Source organism: Neopelma chrysocephalum, unplaced genomic scaffold, assembly GCF_003984885.1.
Source record: "Neopelma chrysocephalum unplaced genomic scaffold, ASM398488v2 Primary Assembly neopelma1_96537, whole genome shotgun sequence".
In the NCBI taxonomy this organism is placed as follows: domain Eukaryota; kingdom Metazoa; phylum Chordata; class Aves; order Passeriformes; family Pipridae; genus Neopelma; species Neopelma chrysocephalum.
In genome coordinates, this window is record NW_020925183.1 from 8,415 (window position 1) to 30,767 (window position 22,353).

General features: G+C 42.4%; 1 protein-coding gene and 1 long non-coding RNA gene across 2 annotated transcripts in view; one reads left to right on the forward strand and one right to left on the reverse strand.

The window, feature by feature from the left end:
* Positions 1-22,353, reverse strand: part of LOC113981420 (protein patched homolog 1) — an 85,955-nt gene that overhangs the window by 7,420 nt on the left and 56,182 nt on the right. The window contains exons 16-19 of the mRNA XM_027708796.1: positions 11,235-11,377; positions 8,948-9,131; positions 7,706-7,986; positions 5,085-5,222 (exon numbers count right to left, since the gene is read on the reverse strand). Of these exons, the coding sequence (XP_027564597.1) occupies positions 5,085-5,222; positions 7,706-7,986; positions 8,948-9,131; positions 11,235-11,377 (746 nt within the window). The remainder of the gene's footprint in view (positions 1-5,084; positions 5,223-7,705; positions 7,987-8,947; positions 9,132-11,234; positions 11,378-22,353) is intronic.
* LOC113981421 lies at positions 815-20,628 on the forward strand. Its single transcript, XR_003538408.1, has 3 exons — positions 815-827; positions 3,454-3,456; positions 20,518-20,628. It is a non-coding gene; the product is annotated as an uncharacterized LOC113981421 (long non-coding RNA).

The following is a 22,353-nucleotide window of genomic DNA, read 5'->3' on the forward strand; positions in this document are numbered from 1 at the left end:
CAATTAATGACTTGGTACATGTGATTTTGGTCAAGTCATGCAACTGCCCCGTGCCTCAGTTTCTCTGTCAGGAAAATGGGCATAATTGTACTTATCTACTTCCCAGGAGAGTTGTGAGGCTTAATTACTGTTTGCAAAAGTGTTTTGACATTTTTCATAAACGGTGCCAAGCGCGTGCAAACACTATAATCATTCTTTTTTCACTTCAAAATGTACTGAATATTGAGAGGTGCTGGTGGTTATAGAAATTCAAGGAGCGCATGTGAGTAAGTTTGGACCTGGCTTCCTGCCAAGTCCCCAAGACCCAGTGAAAAAAAACCTTCCTTCCCAGAGAGGAAAACAACCCCCCAAATAGCAGAGCTATAGTAAAAATATATATTTGACATATATCACAGTTATATACAGTGAGAATACTATGTACATATAAACAAAGGAACCCCAAACACCTCCCCGAAAAGGGAAAGGGAAAAAGGGAAAAGGGACAAAAAGAAAAAAAACAAGACAAATATGCACAATCAAAACCTGGGAAGTAGCAAAATAAAGAACTAGCAAAATGAAATCTCAGTACTTCCCTTGAGAAAATGGAATCAGGTCACGCCACCAGACCACTTCCTGGATTGGAAAGAGAAACAATAGGCCTGACCAGGCCTCACTCCCACACGAGCAGAGCCGGCCGCAGGGAACCTGTTGCCTCCAGACCTCGCCGGAAGAGAAGAGAGCCTTGATCTCTCCTCCCCTCATATTTATACCTCTGTTTACGTAAAGGGATAGAGTGGAATACTTCCTTGGTTGCCAGGAAGGAAGGCCTAAGACTCAAAACTATTACAGTATGCCTTATTTTGATATTGATACTGTTAACTATGAGTGGCATCAGAAGCTAAATAATCTAGTTTTTTCTTGGTAAGCCACAGTTCAGCTGTCTCCTTATAGCATTCAAAGCAGTATCCTCTGTCGCCTTATTTTAATGGCAGGAAAGAAGTTAAAGTAAGTGAGAAAAATCAAATGGAAGAATTAAAAATAACCCTTATATTTTTCCTCATTAAATATAAATGACTTTCTGTTGGATCCAGAACTAATGAATGACACTTTTTCTCTGTTGATTTGATTGTTTTTCCCACACTGCATTGGCACTTTTAATTAAAACAGCTAAATTGGGATCTCTTTGTGAAACTAATTTAGGGGTTTTTTGTTTTTTTTTAATCTAAGATGGATTGGTGCAAGTGAAGAGCCTGAAAAAATGCTACAATCTGTGTGTTCTGTCTGAAACCAAAGCATAAGAATGAAGAACCTTAATTTAAAATACTAGAACAAAAGTTCTCATTCTCTCTCTCTTCATCTTTCTCCATCTTTTTTCTGTCCCTGCCCAATTCCTTGTCCTGCATGTTATGTGCAGGTGACCTGTCTGCTGCTTCACGCTTTGATAGTCACATTGACAAAGGGAGAACTCTGTGGCTGACAACATTTATTTTGGTTTGCTTTGGGGATTTTTAAAACCGTTTTAATTGTGAATGATATTTATATTTTTGTATCATAAGAATGTTTTCTTACAGTATTTGACATGACAGTTTATACCAAACAAAATACAGGGACTTTATTTCTATTGGAAACACTATTGCCGCTATGTTTTTCCTTTTTAATGCATTTTTATTTGTATAGAGTGCTTACTAATGTTAAATAAGAAAGAGTATATAACACATTAAAGACTCATCATAGCTTTTAGCATAAGGAGTTAAAAGAAAAAATATTCAAACTGGGTCTCATCACTTGTCTGTTTGGTAGGAGTGGGTTTGTTTCATTTCAGTTACAAAGATAAAATTATGCCATGTAATTTATTTATGTTAAAATTTATTTTTGTAGTGTACATAGAAGTCAATTAGCCATTTGACGGAAGTATATTTTTAAAGAGTTTATACGCAACAATGATAGCATTATGTTTTAGAACACTGCTGAAATGTGATTATGGTGTATACTTTTCCTTGAAAACCCCATGGCAGAAAAGAACAATGACAGAAATGCTAACATGAATATATTATAACTTATTGGTTATGGATTTTGTTCTTTGTAGAATCCTTTTTTTTGTATACTGGTCAACTATGCAGATACAATCATGCAATTGTAGTGATTTCTATGTGTTGCATTAAGGGTATAGAAATTTGGAAGAAAATAAATCCCCTTGCTTTCCAGCTGGTCCTCAGAGATCAGAGGGGCTGGGTGTGGCTGGGCTTAATTTCTCATTATAGCCAATTTCACACTGTAAGTCTAGTTGAGTTTGAAAGAACTTGCACGAGCACAGATGCACTGATAATGCAATTTACCAATCCAGTACTATAGGTCCGATAGCATTCATTAAAGACCTGCACAATCCAGGTTCACGCATAGTATGGTTTATTGAAGCAACAGGAAAGCAGGTTCAGGATTGCCAGTAATAAATGCACTAACTACAGAGTGTTAATATGCGTCACGACAGAAAGTATAGTCACAGAGATCTATTAGCACTATATATATATGTATACAAAAATGAATATTCCCGGGTCTGCTCAAACGCAGTTGGAAGCGCAAAGCTCACCTAAATACGTCCCTTCAGGAGAGGAGGAGAGACACAGTCTGCAGACTGATCCCAAGCAGACAGAGGTGTTTTTCCCATTAAGAGAGAAAAAGAGTGTGAATATTCATACAATTCTGGACTGTGTTTTAGTTATCATTTGTTATCTAGAGTGGTTCTCATTTAAACCTTGAAAAGAAATTGTGCAAACCCTCTAAATATTAATGCAAGGTTCTTCACCTGGGTCAGGGCAATCCCCAATATTGATACAGACTGATGGATGAATGGATTGACAGCAGATCTGTAGAGAAGGACTTATGGATGGTGGTAGATGAAAAATTAGATATGAACTGGCAATGTGCACTTGCAGTCCAGAAAGCCAATCATATCCTGGGCTGCATCAAAAGCAGCATGGCCAGCAGGTTGAGGGAGGTGATTCTGCCCCTCTACTCTGTTCTCATGAGACCCCATCTGGAGTACTGCATCCAGCTCTGAGGTCCCCAGCACAAGAAAGTCATGGACCTGTTAAAGTGGGTCCAGAAGAGGACCACAAACATGGTCAGAGGGTTAGAACACCTATCCAATGAAGACAGGCTGAGAGAGTTGGGATTGTTCAGCATGGAAAATAGAAGGCTCCAGGGCCTCCTTATAGTGGCCTTTCAATATATAAAGGGGGCTTAAAAGAAAGGTGGAGAGAGACATTTTACCAAGGTCTGCAGTGACAGGACAAGGGGCAACCATTTTAAATTGAAAGAGGGTAGATCTGGATTGTATATAAGGAAAAATGCTTTACGATGAGGGTGGTGAGACACTGAAAAAGGTTGCTCAGAGAAGTTGTGGATGCCCCATCATTGGAAGTTTTCAAGGTCAGGTTGGAATGGGCTTTTAGCAACATAATCTGTCCATTGCAGGGGGTTTGGACTTGATGATCTTTAAAGGTTTTTTTTAGCATAACTTGCTTAGCATTAGTAACTAAATTTGCTGAAGCCTTAGGCTGCAAGCCTAGATACCCTGAACTTTTACCTAGTTTAGTAAAAGGAGGCCACAGAGCCAGACAGAAAAAGAGCCCTTTACTCCATCCAGTCTTGGTCACCAAATAAAGCAGGGTGAGTTTTGCATAACGAGCATCCACAACTGCTCCCTTGCAAAAAAACTGTCATTTCTCTGCATTTCTGTACATCAGGTTGACTAAGTTGGATGATTAAGTGCACTCTAGATTTGAACACCTAACTTTGAAACTCTTGAAAATGTTTATATAAAACATTCAAACATTTTTCCTCTCTGCTTCTCTTTATTACATCGGACAACTCTTTCCCTACAGATTGCACATTTGAGCCCAATATTAATAGATATGGGTTTTGAAAAGAAGGTGATTTTTCCCATGAAGAATTGAAATCATTCAAATTTTAGTGTTCCAGAGAGATTAAATGACATGATATCATTTTGAATATCTCCCTTTGAAGGTTTCTTTACCACAAGATACAGAATCTACACACAAGAGGGAATAAAAAAACTACATAGGACAGTGTCAACAACAGTGAGGCTGCAGATGATGAATGAGAGAGTGAAGCCTAAAATAATGAATATTAAGAGCACTGCTTTGTCTATGTGTAGTGGGTTGGCTTTTGGATTTTTTAGGCCTTCCTTAGCAACGGGGTCAGAAATCTAAGGAAGTATTCCATATCATCCTTTAGCGTAACACAACATATAAATAAGGCGGAGATAAGAGACCTCGCTCTCTTCTCTTCTGGCGAAGTTTGGGAACAGTAGGTCCCTACGTGCGTCTTGCTTATCTGGAGCTGAGGCCTGCAGCAACTGCTGTTGTCTGCCATGCGTGAGGGGAGAGTGCTGGGCCGGGTCTGGCTGTCCTGCTTTTCTCAAGGGAAGTGGTGAGATTTTGCTAGTTCTTTATTTTGCTGGTTACCAGGTTTTTCGATTGTGCATATTTGTTTTGTTTTCTTCTTTTTTGTCCCTTTTTGTCCCTTTTTCCCATTTTCCCTTCCCCTCTTCCCCTTCTTGGGAGTTGTACATAATATCCTTACTGTATATAACTGTAATATATGTAAAAATACACATATATTTTGGTATAATTCCGTTGGTTTTGATTTCTCTCAGTTTCTATAGTTTTTTTTCCCTTTGCCTAAAGGGGGAGGGAGGGGAAGGGCTTTCGCTAAGTTTTGCAGACTTGGTGGGAAGCCAGCTCTAACTTGCTCACTATGTATTTGTATGTCTCACACAACCAGAAACCACATTTACCCATGATCTTAATCACAGTCTTCAAAAAGCATTGTTAATATTAAAATACTGTTATGCGTTCCGTCTTATCTTCTAGGAGACTGACTCAGCAGTTAGGAACAATTTCTTCAGATAAGATGTACTCTACCAGGACAATCCAAATGGCACACAAAACTTTATGCAAGGTTTATGACTGATACTCTTCTGAAAATCATGTCAGTGACTTAGGAGTTTAAGTAAGGATTTGGAATCATAAGTTACCATTTTATTTTAAAATACTTTGAAAATGCTTTCTAGTTTTACATACCAAAGCAATATGAACAGTGAATTCCACACCAATGCCAACAGAAGCAACCAGGATAACCACAGGCACTGCACTCAGCTTTATTCCAATTAGACCCATCATGCCAAACAGCTCCACAGTCATCAGAGCCAGCACCACCACCTAAATGATTTCAAACAGTCATTAGTAACTTCTCATACTCTAGACAAATGAAGAAGAAGGATATTACAAAACAACATGGGGACTACAAAATATATCACTCAGATCAGTCCTTCTCTTATCCCCAAAGACAAGCCATTTTTCCTTGTTTCATTGTGCTCAATAGCAATGACCCTCTAAAGAGTCAGTTTAAATTATTATCCAAAGATCCAATTAAGAGATCAAGCATCACTTTTCTATTGGTAACAATTTATCAATGTGATTTGAAAAGTAATTTTTTTCTTCCTTCTCATGGATACTCACTGGAACATAAATTTTCTCTTTTTCACCTCTTTCTCTGAAAATCCTTCTAGAAAAACTAACTTTCAAATAACTGCATTGGAATTCTTTTTGTAGTACTCCAAATGTAAGTGAGGATAACTCCAGAATAGGTTTAAAGGCCAGAAGAAGGTGAATGTCATAATTAGCTGATGAGTCTCAGGTTACAGAGAGCCTTTGAGCTTTAAAGATACTTGAAGGGATTGATATGGACAATGCAAACAGTTAAACCTAAGGGAAAGCTTTTATTTTTCTTTCATCTACCTTGTAAAAAATAATAAGGGAGGGGAGGAAATCCATGAAATTGACTTCAAAGTTTCTAAAGCCAAGCAGGAAAAAGAGACAAACTTATAAAAGCAATGGCAGACTCTGAAAATAAACCACCTTTCCAAGGGATAAAAGTATGCACTATAATAAATTATTTTATAAGCTAATGAATCAAAAAGGTAACATAAATTGCTTGATTCAGTGCTATGAAAAATATTCTAGACTAAACGTTTACCTTTTAACATACTTGCCATATAAATGTATAATACAAAAACTAGTAATTGTTTTACACTTTTCTAAACCACACAACATTTATAAAACCATACACGTTATAGGTTATAAAATCCAAGACTGGAATTTTTCTTCCCCCTGCTCCACTCTGAGAAAAACGGAGTAAGTGGGGGGAAGGGGAGTAAACTAGCTTTACAAAAGGCCTGGCCAGCAAAAGTCAATTCCTAGCTCATGGCCCATTCAGGGGTTGGGGGGAGAAGGGAGAAGTTCTGGGGTTTGGGGGAGCTGGCCGCCTGGACGGAGGACAGCTGGGGACGGGGAGCTCTCTGGCTCTCGGACAGAGACAGGGGTCTGGTTGCAGGCATTTGGGGAGAAGGACTGGAGATCTGGCTTTTTTGGCTTCTCAGCCTAGTCAGCTCGGCTCGGCTCACAGCCCGGATCTGCTGTGTTTCATCGGAGAGTTGCGTGCCCATGGGAGAGAAGGGAGGAGTTTTGAGACACTGTCACCTGAGACAACAGTGAGTCCCGTGGGAGTGAACTGCCTCCCTTCCCTTTTTCCTCCCATTAAGGGAAGGGTCCCCCCATCTTCTTCTCAGCTTCCCCCCCCGACCCGAGAGCAACCCCCAGACCCCTCTCCCCGCGTGGTGACCGTCAGAGGCCAACAGCACCCCCTGCTGACCACAACAGAGAACTGCAGGCTCTGCACCTTCAGTGACTCATCAGCGCCCCCTGCAGGTCACGATTAGGACTGCGCTAAAGGACAGAGAAGTATTCATTCAGACTTTTGGGTACAGGACTACTGTCTGGGGTTTTTTTTTGTTTGTGCTCTGTTACTGTTTTGTTAACATATATATATCTTTTGATAAAGGGTTGTTATTTCCTCTGTTTTTCCACATTTCCTCAATTAAAGCCCCTTAATTTTGAATTTACAATTGCTGAGAGAGTGAAGTTTGGTCTATCTCATAACTCATCCTCTTTAGCAAGCATTCCAGTCTCTTCAAACTGAGACAACACATTAACCATACAACAGTTTATGGAATTTAAACATAGGAACATCATAATCCAAATTAACTTGAATGTTTACTATGAGGTTTACAGTACCTTGCAGAAAGCATGGAGGAGTATTCTCTTCAACTTATAATTTTATAACTCTTTTTCCTCAATAGCCCAGTCACACTCTTTTCTCAGTGTGTACTGTACAACCTAACCATTTCAGTCTTTCCAGAAAGACTGCATTTGGAAAGCAGTGGGCAAATTTACAGGCAAGTTAGTCACAAGCAACTGCCTTGAAAAATAACATTTTCTGATAAAAAAGAGGAAGGAAAAACTAAATAGAAATAACTTTATTAACATTCCTAATTTTCCTCTGTGTCTTATTTCTCATGTTAATGGGCATCTGAACAAGGGTAAAAATTCATGTATCCTAATAACAAAACCTTTAAAGCTGCAAAAAGGTGGACAAAGGACAAAGGTTATTAAGGTGGACAAAGGTTTTGAAGGTTTGTATCTTTAGCATGAACTCTACCCCCTCAAGTTGAATAAATATATAATGAATGATGCAATATACATACTCCATTAGAGGCCCAGACATAAACAAAACCTTCCTGATTATAGCAAGAGCTATGCTGAAAGGAATTTGACTTCAACAAAGACCCTTATAATAAACTTACAATGATGCCAGATGTCCAAGGGTTCAGGAGGAAGAGGGCACACACCAGAAATGTGCAAGCCAAAACCACAGTAATGGATAAGAGGAGCCAGTGACGAAGTCCAATATACTGCTCCCAAAATAGAAATGGATAGCCATTTGGGTAGCTGGCAATCCCCAGGCCAGCATAGTTATTACAGATAGCTCTCACTTTCTTGATAGCTTCCACAAAGTCAGAAGTTTCACGCAATCCATTGAGGTAGAAAGGAAACTGAGCATATTCTATGGGCTCAGCTGCTGGAACTAGGAAAAGGATAGCAATGTTTTAACATGTTTGGGAAGGAGATACACAGACAGCATCGTTAACAAGACGCTCTCTATAGCAGAATGCTTAAAGGTGTTGAATTAAAATTTTGCATCTTTGGAACAACTGACACTTTAAAAACTCTAAATACCAGAAATTACTATATTTATGATGAACACAGCCTTTATCAAGTCCCCAAACAATTCTATATAATTAAACAACTACAGATTTCAATATATGTATGTAATCTTCACCAGCTTTTTACTGAATACCTGCCCTAGGGTTTGGATATATTAAAGCACATTTAGCTTGTTACCCAATCACATTTTCAAGAGCACCAGTCCTCCCCCACATGTCCTTTCCCATTCCCCACTGGTGTCCAACTAGCAATCCTTCCAAAAAATTGCTGAAGCACAGCAAGGCAAACCAGCATTACTGCTCAGGATGCAAAACAGTGAACAGCATAGAGTGGGAGGGACAAAAGGAGACCACCCACTCACACAGACTTCTCCCCAAAATAGCTCTTGTACCATACTGGTGTTGGTATCTTATACATATGAGCTATCTTGATGAAATTTCCTCCCTATTAAAAAATAAGGATAAATATGATGTAATCTCTTTGATGAAATTCAGGAATTTCATGCAATCTCCAGGTTTCTCTCGCATACAGAACTATCAGGTAACATTAAAAAGCAATGCTTATTATAAGTTTTTAGAGCTTTGCTAGGAACTGTTATAAAACTCATTTTTCAACACGATAAAACCCTTCAGTTGTGCCACATTACACTAGATTCCACAACCGCATTTGTCTCCTGAGGCTACAGAGTAATCCAATATATTGTTCTGTTTATGCTTCTGAGTCCTATACAGCATCACCCAACTATAGAGTTACTAGGTCTTGAAGGAAGGACTGAGACCACCTATATAAACTACAAGACATTAGGATGAAATGTTACTTACTTCTCAGCCTTGTTTCTGGCATATAGTCTGCTTTGTCATGCACCCATTCTGGGTGGGGAGGCCGGATGTTGGCTTGTGAGGCAGCATAGGCCACAGGGTCATTGCTAACCCAGGCTGTCAGATAGATGTAAAAAGCATTTGGGTTAATGATTCCATTTGCATCCACCAAGCGTTGTTTAGTCAACTGCAAAATGGAAAGATTAGAAGCCATTCAGAATGAGTTTTGCTTTCAGGGCTCTTGCTGCAAAGCTTATGACAAAAAGCCTAGAGATGTGACACACACATATAGGAGGGGATAAAGAAAAAGACAAACAGCATTAACTTTCACTTGAAGTGACTTACCAGAAAACTATTGTTTGAGAATGAAGAAAAATCTAAATAACTACAGCAACAGTGGAAAGCAGTTATTTATAAAATAATATTTATAGAATTTTTATAATACCCGCTAAATCAGCAGATAATTCTAGAACAAATTGAACCAATTAAATCTGAATTCCAAAAAGCTGTCTGTAACTGAGGGTGAAAACCAACAGAACTGGAAAAATGTATTTTAAAGCAAGGGGAAAAAAACTTGGCAAGAGTCCCTATACATGCCTGTGTGCAGTTAACCTCTGTTGTTAACATTGAAGAAAATACCACACAGTAAATAGAAAGCTATAAAAATAAAACAACATCTGTATAAACTTTTCTAACACTTGTCTCCCATGATCTATGCATTTCAGAAAATGTCCAGTGCCAAAAAACCCAGACAAGTGCAATGTGTTATTTGGGTCACTGTTGGCAAATGTATCCGTGGGGTAAAAAGCAGTGGTATGCTTCTAGGGTTCTTCAGCCAAATACTGCACAGCTAGAGCTCTGACAGAGGACTCTGTGGATTCAAAGTATTACTGTGGGGTTTCTTTGTTTGCTTTGTTTATTTAAAATTCTGGCTTGGCTCCAGTTTCAGGTCCTTTTAATGAAATGAAGAACAGCAGTGACAGCAGTTAAAAAAAAAGTCAACCTCCCCCCCACACACACCTCACAACTAGATTCCAAGGATCTGGATTCAATTAATCCACAGGATATGCAACAACTGTATGTCTTCAAGCTGTCTTTGGAATTGTATAGTACAATACTCAGCCCTTGTGGGTGCACCACACTTTTCTCCCTCCCAGGCACAGGAAATTGTATCAACAGCTGTAGTCTAATCATGTGTGTTTCACAGTGTGTGTGGTACACACTGCTAAACAGAATCTCATTAAAGGTTTTCCCTTTGGCTCCCCATCTTTGCTAAATTCATAGCTGAAGCATCATTCAAACCTGACAGCATGCTGCATGCTGCCATATAGCAATGTGTTTTACACACCATAGTAACTGAACAGTGTAATCCGTAAATCTGTCACCTTTAACGTCAGCAAAAAATGAAAATAAGCAGATCTGCTGAAAAACTCACTAGAGAGACTATTTTCTGTCTGAAAGCACAGAGAGTCGATGATTCTAGGAGAGGAGAAGCTAGGTTCCTGCACAATTTTTTCTTAAGAGGATTAAAATAAAATTTCGGCATAAGGAGTCAAACCCAGCATATTTCACCTACCTATGCAATACTAAAAAGCAGCAAAAGCAGTCATATGTTGTGATAACCTTGTGAAAGAAGTTCAGATGTATTTTATCAGTTCTACTACAGTATATCTATATTTAGTAATGACAATACAGTAATATAGTACAGCATAGGGTTATCTCAGTCCCCTTCCATTCCCTATCATTTGTAAACATCTTTCTTTAAAATGTGTGTTTTGAATAAATTGGTAGGAACTAACCAAATAATTGCAAGTTCTAGATTCAAAGCCACAGCAAAAGGCTGAGCAAAGGTCATCCCTATAAACAAATCTGATTCAAATCAAGAACAATGCCACTTGGAGCAACAAGGCTAACATTGGCTGTATGTCTGGCATAGGACCAGTCTCCACCTACCTAAGGATGCAGAGTAGCATTTTCCACACCAAACGCAGAGGAAACTGCATATGTGTGTGTGTGTATGAGATAGGAACAGCATTTAAAGCATGCCAGCCAATAATCACCAAGGACAGGCATTCCTGGTATCGATTTTAAATACTTCTCAACACAGGCCAGACTCTGCAGCTGACATGTAGCTCAAGCAAAGTCAGTGAGGCTACACAATTAAGTACAATTCAGAAATTTCAATTCATCTAGATGAAAAAAGGAGCTATGGCATTTTCCTTGCATCTCCCCCAACTCCTGACAGGATTGTGCATTCCTGTATACACCACCATGGACTCTGATACAGTACCTGGTTGATGTCAATGGGCTTTGCTCGGTTGCCTGTTTGCACCAAGAGTTTGTAAGCCAGAACAGCATCGTCAGATCCATTTTTATAATTGTTATAAGTGATTTTCCCAGCTTCCCAGTCACTGTCAAATGCATGCTGAAGTCCTAAAGAGTTCAGGAAGGTGTGAGGAAGATAGAACAAGAAAATAAGAAATCAATATTTGAAACAAATTTCAGTAGGAAGAAACAATAATAATTATTTTTTTTAATATAAAGTATAACTATTTATAGCTGAAGCAGTGTTCTGGTTTAAGCTGGAAAATTAACTATTTTCTTCCTAGTAGCTGGTACAGTGCTGTGCTTTGGATTCAGTATAAGAATAATGTTGATAACACACTGATGTTTTGGATGTTGCTCAGCAGTGCTTACTCTAAATCAAGGATTTTTCAGTGTCTCATGCTCTGTCAGTGGGAGGTGCACAAGAAGCTGGGAGGGACCATAACTGGGACAGCTGACCCAAACTGGCCAAAGGGATATTCCATACCACAGAATGTCATTCTCAGTATATAAACTGAGGGGAGTTACCCAGAAGGTGGGTTTGCTGCTCGGGGACAGGCTGGGCATCAGTCAGTGGGTGGTGAACAACTTTATTGTGCATCACTTGTTTTCCTTGGGTTTTATTCCTCTCCCTTTCTCCTTTTCATTACATTCATTACTATTATTATTAGATTTTACCTATTTTCAATTATTAATCTGTTCTTCTTATCTCAGCCCATGAATTTTAACTTTTTTCAATTCTCCTCCCCGGGGAGGTGGGAGGGAGTGAGCGATCTTATGTATGGTACTTAGTTGCCGACTGGAGTTGACAGTCCTTTTTGGTGCCTAATGAAGGGTTGAGATAATGACGGATTTGACCAGAGCATGTTAAAACAAATTTGTTATAAGCATTCATTGTATTGGTTTAATAGTCATTGGTCACAATGTTGATTTATTTTCTCAAAGAGTTGTTGTGCTTGTTCTCAGTTATATTATGTACCTACTTACTTGGAGCATGTGTTTCCTGTTTTGGTATTTGTCATCTCTGGGGTCTGGGCTAAGTTTCTTGTTTTGTTGTACTTTGTAATACTGGCTTGTGATATGATAGAATTGCTGGTATGTTCACTCAGCATTGCCATCACCTCTGTACTTCAGGAGTCATCTATTGCAAACTGTTAATAATTACCCTTTTGCCTTTTCTCCTCGGAGAACTGACCTATGGGGGAGACATTTTCTTACATCTTCTCCTTCTCCTCCAGGCTAATTACAGAACCATCTGAGAATTTTGAAAATTTTTAATATTTCTAGGTTGTGGAAACTAGCCTATTTCTGGTTCTGGTCCTATTGCTAGGAATGCTGAATGTGCTTCAGATCTTGTTTAGGGTTAAGCAACTATCTGTGGCTATGCCAATCCCTGTGACAGGCATTGCAGCTACTCGGAACCCTGCGACAACCACTTACAGCTACTCAGACCCTAGTGATGGATGATGCAGCTGAACCAGAGAACCAACCTGCGTTGGTATCACTTGCCCCTGTACACAAGAAGAAATGGACAAGAGAGACATCTCATTTAGTAAAAGAGGACAAAGCAGAGCCATCACAAGAACAGGAGGAAGAGGCAGAACAAGAGGTAACCACTCAATCCCTATTCCTGATTGAGCTGCAGGATATGCAAAAAGATTTCAGATGTTGTCCAGCTGAGCACATTATCACCTGGCTGCTCCAATGTGGGGACAACGGGGCTAGCAGTTTGGAATTAGAGGGTAAGGAAACCAAGCAGTTGGGATCACTTTCTATGGAAGGTGATTGGAAAAGGGACACAAGTCCTCGGTCTCTGGAGGTGACTCCTGTCAAGTGTGAAGGAAAAGTATCCCTTCAAGGAAGATATATGTTGCCCAGGCAAATGGACAGGAGTAGAGAAAGGTATCCAGGATCTGGAGGAATTAGTCATGCTAGAGATGATTTATTTTGACCCAAACAATGCGCAGTCATCCACAGATCCAGACAAAGTCCAATGCACACAACCCATGTGACAGAAATTTGTACAGAACACACCATTGTCGTGTGCCAACCCACTGGCAGTAATGACCTGGAGAGATGAAGAGGCACCGACAGTGGATGAAGTGGCTCACCAACTTCGGGAATACAAAGAAAATCACTCTTCCTCCATTGTCTCAGCTGTGAAGAAACTGTCCCAGGAGTCTACTCCCCACCTGTACAGACACGTATCTCAGCTATTAAAAGTGTCCTTTTGCATAAGAGGGAGGATATACTGGGTATGCCCCTTAGGGTACCCTGTGGTTTTTACCTGCAGGACCATGGAGAGGACATGAGGAAGTGGGATGGAAAACCTACCTCAATCCTAGATGCACGAGTATGTGAATTGCAAGGAAAAACAACCACAAATGAGGGTTCTTCCAGGAAAGTTGCTGCTCAAGTCTCCATTGGACAGTTCCCCAGGCAGAGTGGAAGGACTGATCCTATGGAAAGGAATTCTAATCCATTTCTACAAGAAGTAAATGGAGAATCCTATGACCAGGACTAGAGGGGCCCTGCCTCAAGCCAGGTGGAGGAGAGGGACAACTGGATTTACTGCATGGGGTGAATCTGATGGCCTGGCACATCAGATCCACAGGAGTACAAGGCTCTAGTAGATATTGGTGCACAGCGTACCCTAACACCATCAAGCTATACGGGGCAGAACCCATTTGTATTTCTGGAGTGACAGGGGATCCCAAGAGCTGACTCTATTGGAGGCTGAAGTAAATCTGACTGGAAATGAGTGGTAAAAGCACCCCATTGTGACTGGACCAGAGGCTCTGTGCATTCCTGGCATAGACTATCTCAGGAGAGGGTATTTCAAGGACCTCAAAGGCTACCAGTGGGCTTTCTGTATAGCTGCCTTGGAGATGGAAAAAATTAAACAGCTGTCTACCTTGCCTGGTCTCTTGGAGGATCCTTCTATTTGTGGGGTTGCTGAGGGTCGAAGAGGAACAGGTGCCAATTGCTACCACAACGGTGCACCGGTGACACTCCCTGATTCTCATCCATAAGCTGATTTGTCAACTCAAGAGCCAAGGAGTGATCAGCAGGACTCGCTCACCCTTTAACAGCCTGTCCTGGTTAGAACGGCTGGGACCAATTCATCACTGGATGGGTGTAACCCAAAACTGTGTATTCTATAGCCTTCCATGCCATTTCCCAAAAAACTGTTGTCAGTAGAGGCCTGCGAGGTGGGAAGATGTTCCTGTCCTCATACCCTTTTATGGAATTCCCCGCTCTGATACCCTTTTATGGAATTCCCCTCTCTGAGGGAGGGACTGAGCACTCCCGCCTGAACAGGAGAATATATAAACTGGGAGTTTCGGAACCTTGGCACCACTCGTGGGATCCAGAGGAAGACTGCAGCTCACCGCTCTCAACCAGACTGAGACCACCACCCTCGACTGGACTGCAATCACCACTTTCTGACCAGACTGCAGCAGCTCTCCCACCAGCAGGTTTTTCCCCTCTCCCTTTACTTTGGACTCGGGGGGGGCCAAGGAACACCACTTTTGTTCATGCCCCAGGGTGCTGGGTTATACATTTGGGTTTTGTGGGTTAAAACCACTTGTCTGTCTGTATAATTGTACTTATTGTATTATTTTAATAAATTGTTATTCTGACTTATAATCTCTCTTTTGAGTTGAGTTCATTTCCCCTGATGGTTAACTTTTAAACCAGCACACAGCCCCATATGGCCAGTGTGAAAGTCTAACGGAGAATGGAGACTGACAGTGGACTATCGTGACCTGAATGAAGTCACGCCGCCTCTGAGTGCTGCCGTACCAGATGTGTTGGAACTTCAATATGAGCTGGAGTCAAAGGCAGCCAAGTGGTGCCACAATGGATATCTCTAATGCGTTTTTCTCAAGCCTTTTGGTGGCAGAGTGCAGGCCACAGTTTGCTTTCACTTGGAGGGGTGTCCAGTGTACCTGTAATCAACTGTCTCAGCAGTGGAAACACAGTCCTACCATCTGCCATGGACTGATCGAAACTCAATTATTAAACTGTCTTGATCTCAACCCACGAGTTTTCTCAGTTTTACTCATCTGATTCTCTCCCCCATCCCACCAAGGGGGGAGGGTGTGAATGAGTGGTTGTGTGGTGCTTATTTTCCAGTTGGGGTTAAACCACAATAATTACTCTTTCATTTACACCCTCCTCAAAACAAAGCTGAAATATCACCCTGACATGGTGTGAAAACAGAAGGGGCTGAGTTCAGCCCTGATTTAACCTCACTGGCTACCGTGGAGTTAAAATCAGGCAGAGATTTAGTCCACTAACCAGAAGAGAAATACAGTCTCCATAATCCCTCCTCCCTCACCAAAAGCACATTCAACCACAGAACGGGACACAGCCCACCCATTAACTGTCTGGGGCTACTGCAGAGGACCAAGACAATAATTTCTATGATACAACCAGAAATTCTACTACAAGGGAAAAAAGCCCACCACACTCAAACTTTCATCTTCAAGCAAACAGCTGCTTTTTGAGCACAGTATGAGTACTCAATTTGTTCTATCTGTTAAAATTGTGTACCCAATACAAGTCATAGGATCTGCTACCAGCACATGTAAAGATCGCAGCCAACAGCTACTCACTCTCAACTGTTATTTTCCTCTTTGCCACTCTTTAAAGGGGAAGGAATACCTCACAGCACAAATCTGGGTCAGATTTAGAACAGAAAGCCACAATCCAGTACAAGGAGGTTCTGTGAGAACAGATCACAAACTTCACGTTCAAAGAAGGGAAGGAAAAGGCTGGGGATGGGGTGGTGGTGGAAATCACCAACCCACCTCACAGCTGCACTGGGGAGCTGTAATGAACATCATCATTACAGATAAGATAGGCTAGCCACAGCTGTAAGGAGATAAGAGTGTTGTAGTGTTGTTTTCTACACAACTTTACTGACACCACCTCAGGGCCTGAGTATTCATTCCCATTTATAAATTCTTCCCTTCTCCCCTAGAAAACTGCCTCCCAGGTCATCCTACAAAATCATACCCACTTGACAAGCTGAGAACAAAGCGATAAAATAAGCCTGCCAAACTTGCTATATGCAGCCCTTCAGATCCTGCCCAGAAAGAGGATGATGATTTAACAGTAGATATTCTGTCATCGTTCAAGGGACTTCAAAGTCCCCTTTAAGAAAATGCTGTTTGTTGCTACCCTAGGAGTGGGGAAAATATTATTTAGGGAGTGTGAGGCCACCCTCTCTTATAATGACTGAATGATCATGGAGATTGGGAGGAGTATCTGAGGACTGGAGGAAAGGAAACGTCACTTCTATCTTCAAGAAAGGCCAGAAGGAAGACCCAGGGAACTACAGGCCAGTCAGCCTCACCTTGATCCCTGGGAAGGTGATAGAACAGCTAATCCTGGAAACCATTCCAGGCATATAAAGGACAAGAAGGTAACCGGGAGCAGTCAGCATGGCTTCACCAAGGGAAAGTCACAGTTGATCAACCTGATAACCTTCTACAATGAAATGACTGGCTTAGTAGACAAGGGAAGATATTGTCTATCTTGAGTTGAGAAAGACTTTTGACTCTGTCTCCCTTAAGATCGTCATAGAGAAGCTGTTGAAGTATGGGCTGGATGAGTAGACAGTAAAGTGGGTTGGAAACTAGCCAAATGGCTGGGCCCAGATGGTGGTGATTAGTGGTATGAAGTCTAGTTGGAGGCCAGTAACTAGCAGTGTACCCCCAGAGTCATTATTGAGTCCAGTCCAGTTTAACATCTTAATGAATGATCTGGATGATGAGGCAGAGTGTACCCTCAACAAGTTTGCTGATGACATAAAACTAGGAGGAGTGGCTGATACACCAGTGTTGTGCTGCCATCCAGAGGGACCTTGACAAGCTGCAGAAATGGGCTGACAGGAACCTCATGCAGTTCAACAAGGAGAAGTGCAAAGTTCTGCCCCTGGGAAGGAACAACCCCAGGCACCAGTACATTCTGGGGGCTGCCCAGCTGGAAAGCATCTTTGCAGAAAAGGTGGACACCAAGTTGAACATGAGCCAGCAGTGTGCCCTTGCTGCAAAGATGGCTAATGGTATCCTGGGCTGTATTAGACAAAGTATTGCCAGTAGGTTGAGGGAGGTGATCCTTCCCCTCTACTCATAGAATCACAGAATCATAGAATCAGCCGGATTGGAAAAGACCTCTGAGATCATCAAGTTCAACCCTTGATCCACTACCACCATGGTTACTAGACCATGGCACTAAGTGCCACATCCAGTCTCATCTTAAAAACCTCCAGGGATGGAGAATCCACCACTTCCCTGGGCAACCCATTCCAATGCCTGATTACCCTCTCTGTAAAGAATTTCTTCCTAATATCTAACCTAAACCTCCCCTAGCAGAGCTTAAGACCATGCCCTCTTGTCTTACTGATAGCTGCCTGGGAGAAGAGACCAACCCCCACCTGGCTACAACCTCCTTTCAGGTAGTTGTAGAGTGATGAGGTCTCCCCTGAGCCTTCTCTTCTCCAGGCTAAACAACCCCAGCTCCCTCAGCCTCTCCTCATAGGACTTGTGCTCGAGTCCCTTCACCAGCCTCGTTGCTCTTCTCTGGACCTGCTCCAGCACCTTGACATCCTTCCTGAACTGAGGAGCCCAGAAGTGGACACAGTACTCCAGGTGTGGCCTCACCAGCGCTGAGTACAGGGGAAGAATCACTTCCCCAGATCTGCTGGCCACACTGTTCCTGATACAGGCCAGGATGCCATTGGCCTTTTTGGCCACCTGGGCACACTGCTGGCTCACGTTCAGCTTCCTGTCAGTCCAAACTCCCAGGTCCTTTTCTGCCTGGTGAGGCCATACCTGGAATGCCTTGTACAGTTCTGGGCCCCCAGTACAAGAGAGATATGGAGCTACTTGGAGAGAATCCAGCACAGGACCACAAAGGTGTTTAAGGGACTGGAGCACCTCACATATGAGGAAAGGCTAAGAAAGCTGGGACTGTTTAGCCTGGAGAAGAGAAGGTTTGGGGGATATCTCATCAATATATTTAAATACCTGAAGTGGGAGTGCAAAAAACACAGAGCCAGGCTCTTTTCAGTGGTGCCCAGTGACAGGACCAGAGGCAATGGGCACAAAGTGAAACACAGGAGTGCCATCTGAACATAAGGAAACCCTTTTTCAATGTGAGGGTAAATGAGCACTGGTTGTGGAGTCTCCCTCCTTGGAGATATTCAAAAGCCACTTGAATATAGTCCTGGGAAACTGACTTGAGGTTGAGCATGGGTTGGACCAGATGACTTCCAGAGGTCCCTTCCAATCTCAGCTACTCTGGGATTCTGTGCAGTGCTTATAAACAAATCCATCCTTCCTGAATACAGCTCTAACTCTGTTTCAATCTCTTAGAAAGTGGTTAAGTGAAAGCATTTGTGCTATCATAATAGTCATGTAAAAGATCACTTTGGGAATTAAGAGGAGGCTGTTGAAGAATTCAGGATAAAAGAAGAGACCTTCAAAGGACAACTTAAGAGGAGCAGACAAGTTGCTATGCTAGACAATATTTGGAGGCAGAACTTTCAGACTAATATCAAACTCCTGACACAGAGCTAAGCAGACACAATACCAAATATAGGCATTTGCACGCAGAATTACCAATTTGTGGTTGCAAGTTACATTTTACATTACTACAGTATGTGAAAACTTATCTCTTTCACTTCTTTTTTCCCCTCCAATGTATGCTACAGTTCTTTCAGGTTTGACCATCACTCAAATTCAGCTCTCTTTTTATATCTTTATTTCTCAACTGGCTTAACCACTTTACACATTGGGTCATTTTATTACTGGCCTTGTACACCGATGAAACTGGAAGTCTGCAGAAAGAAAACCAAGAAACCTCTATCAGTTGTGCTTACTTTCTAAAGGATTTAAAAATTTCACTAATAAAAATTCCTTATAACACTTTGAAATTAATAGCAGAACAACAATATTTTTATTATAAATTGTTCACACCAATGATTTTTAAAGCCTTTTAATCTGTTTTAAAGATAGATGTAATTAATGAAATGTTTCTGGGCAGAAAGATGAAAGTAAATTGTTGACTCTGCAAAGAAATTATATAAGCTAAGGCAATGAATGTAAAATCCTCCAAAAGTATGTTCGATGATATAATGGGAGTGAGGAAGGAATTCGTATTAAGTCATGTGAACAGTGGACAAGATTGCCCTTTGCAAAAACAAGCGTAATTAAGAGTCATTAGGGAACTTAAGTGTGGGATTCATATTACAGGAAATATGCTGAAAGGCATTCTGGGACTTGTAGTTCTCTAGGACTCTATCAGACGTGCAGTGGAGTGCCTAGGTGTGATTGGCTGTAGATCACGTGGTACAGTTTGAACATTGTATTTAAGCTGGTGTTCTTTGTAATAAACTTAATTCAGTTACTGCACCTACATGTGAGTAATTGAGTTCATGCAAGACAGGTGCCACAAATGGCACCCGAACAGGGACTTGAACAAGCGTCGGAAACCAGAGACCAAAAAGGTCTTGGGACGTCTTGCCAGTAGCATCCATCCCAAAAGCATTCAAAGGAAAAAGAGAAAGCTCTCCACAGAAGCAGTTACCTTTGGAAAGATAGGAAAAATGACTAAAAAGGAAAAAAGGAAGAAAACTCAGCTTCAGCGACCAAAAGTAATCTTTCAGGGTGGCAGGGAGGTGTTCCCAAAGGGAGGTTTTCACAGAAAATGGAGGAAAAAGCTGAAGTCATTCATCAAATTTTAAAAATGCAGAAAAATTATATAACAGGGAAAAAACTGCTGGCGTTATTAATACGTATTACCATAGCAATACCGAGATTCCCGCCAGCAAGGACTCTTAATGTGACTGTTTGGTAAAAAGTTAAGAAAATGAAGAGAGAAAAAGCAACTTTGGGAGACATGGAAGCCTTTAGAAATTTAGCCACATGGACAAAAACTGTGGATGCTTTAAAGACTACACAAAGAAATTCAAATTCATCTGCGGAAACTGACCCTCCTGCCCCCCCACAAACCCCTTAGACACTGGGCAAAGACACAGAGGTGGGGGGGAACTGCCAGGAATACGGGAGGAAAAAATATGGGAAGGAGAAAATATATGGTTGGGATCGGCACTATATCCCCGCGGCTGGGAGCAAGAGGGAGATATTACAAGCGGTAGTTCTGTGCCAGGTTTTCGCGGGCGCGTGGGCTCCAGAGTGCGAGTGCATGGTTTGGGCCGCAAGGATGTTGCGGAGAGACAGTTATTAGATTCCCGCCACGAGATGAGGAATGCATGCAGGATAAGTCTTACCGTGGAGCTGCTGTGGAATTGCAGCCACGTGAAGACCACGTGGTTGCGTGGGCGCAGCCATTTTGCCCTGGCCGCACGGCCGGGAAAAGCTCATCTCTTCTGGTCCCGCGGCCATTTTCTTATATGCCCCTACTGGGGACCGAGTGTGTTGGCACGGTGACTGTTGCCATGGAGACCAAGATGGCGGATACGGGAGCTGGCTCGTCCTCCCCCTGCGCTCACAAGAAGACACGGAGCCCGGACCGGTGGTTGCCAACAGCAGCAACGACTTCAGCAAGAGCGGAGGCAGGGCGGGAGCCTGACGCAGCCCCGGGGCTGGAGCGGGGCGATGGGGCGGTGGCTCCAACTGAAACAAGGGAGAGGGGCTGGGCCTGGCCCGACCCAGACCTGCCCGCTCAGCCGCGACAGCAGAGGCAAGGCCCGGCCCCCCCGCACTGCGGGAGCGGTGCGGCAACGCCAGCGCCGCCACGCAGCGTGGGCCCCGCCGACTTGGGCAGGGTGTAAGGACTCGCAGACCTGAGCCTGATTTGCGGGGGGCTGGGGGCGCAGCCGCCAGCAGCGGCGGCGGCAGAGCAAGCGCAGGGACATGGCCAGGCGAGTGCTGTCCGGGGCCGAGGCAGTGGCTGACCGTGTCGAGAGAGAACCGGGGCCGCGCTGGGTCCGGGGCCGCAATGAGACCAGGGCGCACCGGGCCGAAGCAGCGCAGACTACAAACGCTTAACAGGGCCCTGCGCAAGCCGGCCGCGAGCAAAGAGAAGAGCGAGTGTGGCCCCCAAGCGGGGCACCGCACGGAACCAGCATCGCGCCGGGACAGAGACGGCCCCCGCCGCCTGCGGCAGGGGGGTCGTACAGCCAAGCCGGGGCTGCAGTGTTCAACAGCGTGGCAAAGCTGCCAAGACTGCAGTTGCTGAACTATAAAACTTTCATTGCCCCAGAAAACTGAAACTTAAAAGTTTTTTTTATTTCCCTGTTTTCTCACCAGTTCCTATAACTTTGGGTTGTTGAAAGTTCTTAAATGCATCTACATCGGTTGTTAAAATAATTTTGTTCTGATAACGTGTTTAAAAAGTTCTTAAGCATCTCCATACCTTGTTAATTAATACATTCAAATATTGTTATCCCAAAAAGGTGTGCATAAGATCAACAAAAATACAAAAATAGTTGCCTAAGAGACTGAGTTAAAGCTAACTATAATTGTTCTAACCAATATAATTTGAGAAACGAGGCTGCAAAACACTCTAAAAGAAATCTCATACACTCAACCATGAAACTGTCTACAATAGAGAAGATTGCACAAAGACCATCCCTAAACCTTCAACTTTGAAGTAAAAGACACTATAACACAAAATGACTTGCCGCTATTGCTTCAAAGTATTAACCAACTTTGACCAATCCTGGACATAACTACAGAAAAACTGCAGACTCACACCTGTTCCTGTCCATTTTCCATCAAAAACTGACTGAACTGTTATTAACGTTTGCTAAGATTGTTTTTAAAGGTAAAGAACAACTACAAGAGATAAATGAACAAAACCCTGAAGACTGCATTCCAGACCCCCAGGCCAGCATGGAAGAGAGAATGTCAGCACTTCCCATGTGGTTTGACTCTATCATGACCAGCAACACCTGACACCTCCTAAAATTCCTTATTCAGCCTCTCCAAATACAGCTTACAAGCCTAGGAAGGATTGTCTAAAGACAGCGTAGACTGATGTCTTACAAAGGACACTGGATTTCAAGCTGTGTTAGCAGATTGTAATGGTAACTTGTTTATGTATCT